This window comes from Lipotes vexillifer, unplaced genomic scaffold (genome assembly GCF_000442215.2).
Source record: "Lipotes vexillifer unplaced genomic scaffold, Lipotes_vexillifer_v1.1 scaffold53, whole genome shotgun sequence".
NCBI classification, from domain to species: Eukaryota; Metazoa; Chordata; class Mammalia; order Artiodactyla; family Lipotidae; genus Lipotes; species Lipotes vexillifer.
Genome location: NW_006791814.1, coordinates 4,568,785 through 4,571,385, shown reverse-complemented (window position 1 = coordinate 4,571,385; position 2,601 = coordinate 4,568,785). Strand labels below are relative to the sequence as shown.

The 2,601-nt window shown below is 49.4% G+C and overlaps 1 protein-coding gene across 1 annotated transcript in view; it reads left to right on the top strand.

Moving 5' to 3' along the window:
• The window catches only part of SDC4 (syndecan 4), an 18,549-nt gene extending 16,159 nt beyond the window's left edge, over positions 1 to 2,390 (top strand). Inside the window, exon 5 of the mRNA XM_007464806.1 lies at positions 2,239 to 2,390. Within this exon, the coding sequence (XP_007464868.1) occupies positions 2,239 to 2,390 (152 nt within the window). The remainder of the gene's footprint in view (positions 1 to 2,238) is intronic.
• Positions 2,391 to 2,601: the final 211 nt, after the last annotated feature.

Below are 2,601 nucleotides of genomic sequence, written 5' to 3'. Positions count from 1 at the left end.
AAGAGCCCTGTGCGCTGCCTGCAACCAGGACAGATAAAGGATCTTGCCTGCGTCTTGCCAGGGTATAACCCCTGGGGACATTGGGCCCAGCTCAGCGCTGACCCTGGCCCACGGGTCCCAGAGTCAATGTTCTTTGAACTTTACGTGTGATGTGGGTGGGGTGAGGGATGCTTTCGAAACTAGAGGGGCCCTTAGAGACCTTTGAATCTTTGTAAGTTTCAAACTACTTGGTGGAAGTTCAGAGGTAAAGCCTGCCCCATCTTTCTTCACCCACAGAGTTTCACTTTTATCTGGTGGATGTGGGATAAGCATAAGGTTTTGGCTTTTACCAACTAAGCGTTCTACTGCTTTTAAAGAAAAACGTAAAAACCACTGATCTAGTCCAGACAACTGTTTCTTATACATAGAGAGACTCAGACCCAGAGAAAGCAAACCGCTTACTTTGGGTCACATAGCAAGAGAGAACCGGCTCATCTCAATACTTCCAGTGGAGAATTACACAAGTGTGAGATCTTCAGTTGGAAAGTTATATTGTTGAGCTAGCTGAGGTGGGACCCTCCATTCCAGTAGTTTTTAAACAGCACCTGGGACTTTATCCAGTGCTTGTCATGTGCCATGTGATTCATGCACCTGCCTCATTGAGTCCCCATAACAACCATATCCACCAGGTATGGTTATCTATACTCTTACAGATAAGGAAACTGAAGCTTGGAGAAGCCTAGTCACTTGTCCAAAGGCACAAGACCAGACAGTGGTAGACCTGGCATTGGAACCTAGGACCACAGGCACTTCTGAGACTGTCCTTGAGCCTTGACCTTTTGGGGAATCCCAGCACAGACCAAGGGTCTAACAGAGGAGTCATCAGAGGGAAAGGCGATTAGAAACAGAAGGGGGTTGATACCTGATAGTCCACGTCCTTTTTCCTGGTATTTCCTGGGGGTACTTTGTTGCTGCTTTTTTCGTCGTTTTAGTCAAGAAAGAGCCTGATTTGGTTCTCTGCCAGTCTGTCCCCATTCTGTGCATGGATTTGGAGTGTGTGCAGGGGCAGAAAATTAATCTTCTTAGGTTAAGACTGAATTAGGGGACTCAATCTGCTACAGAAAGGATTCTGGGAGATATCCCTGCCCGCTCAACCAACAGGAGTGAGCCCTCCGGGCAGCCTGGTGTCATACAGAGAACATAACGTTCACCTGAAAAGCCCACACCTGCCTGACACTAACCAGGTGCCCTCGGCCAGTGCTCCTCTCTGAGCCAAACTGTGTCATATATTAAGCACCTACTGTTGTGCCAGAATGATTCAGGGTGCTAGGGACACAGATATAAACCACGAAGGTTCATCATTAATGAATACTGAGCATATGCTATGCACTGTTCTGAGCTCTCTAAGTGGATTAATTTATTTAATCCTGGGAACAAACCTATGAGAAAGGTACTATTGTGTCCATTTTGCAATGAGAGAGATGAAGGAATTTTATTATTTAGATCCCGCAGCCAGTTAAGTGGCAGAGATAGGAATGGAACGTAGGCCTTAAGCACTGAGTTCGTATGTGGGGACATAAACCACACGTACAATTTTTTTTTTGGCCACACCGTGCGGCATGTGGGATCTTAGTTCCCCGACCAGGGATCAAACCCGTGCCCCCTGCAGTGGAAGCATGGGGTCTTAACCACTGGACCGCCAGGGAAGTCCCAAACCACATATATAATTATCTATAACGTAGGAGTGTGGACACATTCGCATGTGGTAACTGTGTATGGTAGCATATACCTGCATGTGTATAGAATGTATATGCCAGTCTATGGAAATGTAGGTCTGCACAGGGATGCATGCACACGGGGTCAGCTAGAGAGCTCGCTGTGCTAAGGACCATATGGGGTAAGTAGGTTTAAGGGGGATTTCCACAACCTGCAGTTCCTCCTTTTCCTGGCTCAGGGCTTAGCTGGGAGTTGGCCTGGTGTTGAGAAAGAGCCTGGCTTTGGACTCAAGCAGATGTGGGCTGGAATGGTGCCTTTGTCACTCTGGTTCTATGGTTTTTTTCGGTGACTTACAGTGACCCCCTTCTCATTAATGAGGCTGTGAGAATCAAATTCAGTAAGGCATCAGCAGAGCACACCCAGGGGCGTGATGGCGAGGACGTCTAGTGGTAGGAGAACCGACCAGGCGGAAGTGGCCAGTGTACCCCGAGGTCGCGACGGGCAGCCAGCTCTCACCTCGCCGCTCCCCTCTCTCCTCTGCAGCTCTGATCGTGGGCGGTGGCGTGGGCATCCTCTTTGCCATTTTCCTGGTCCTGCTGCTGGTGTACCGCGTGAAAAAGAAGGACGAGGGCAGCTACGACCTGGGCAAGAAACCTATCTACAAAAAAGCCCCCGCCAACGAGTTCTACGCCTGAAGCTTCCTCCCGAGCACCTGCTTGGACTTCACGGGCGAGGGCCGCTGAAGGATTTTGAAGGGTGGACATTAGGGGAGGGGGAGGGCAACCCAGTCCTGATCTATCAGCATCTCCAGCTCCGATTAGGCTTTCAGTGTCAGAAGAGACATCGTCTTCTACTGTTCCTGCCTGCCTCTTCTTGATTCTCTGGGCCTCCATTGTCCCAGCAGAA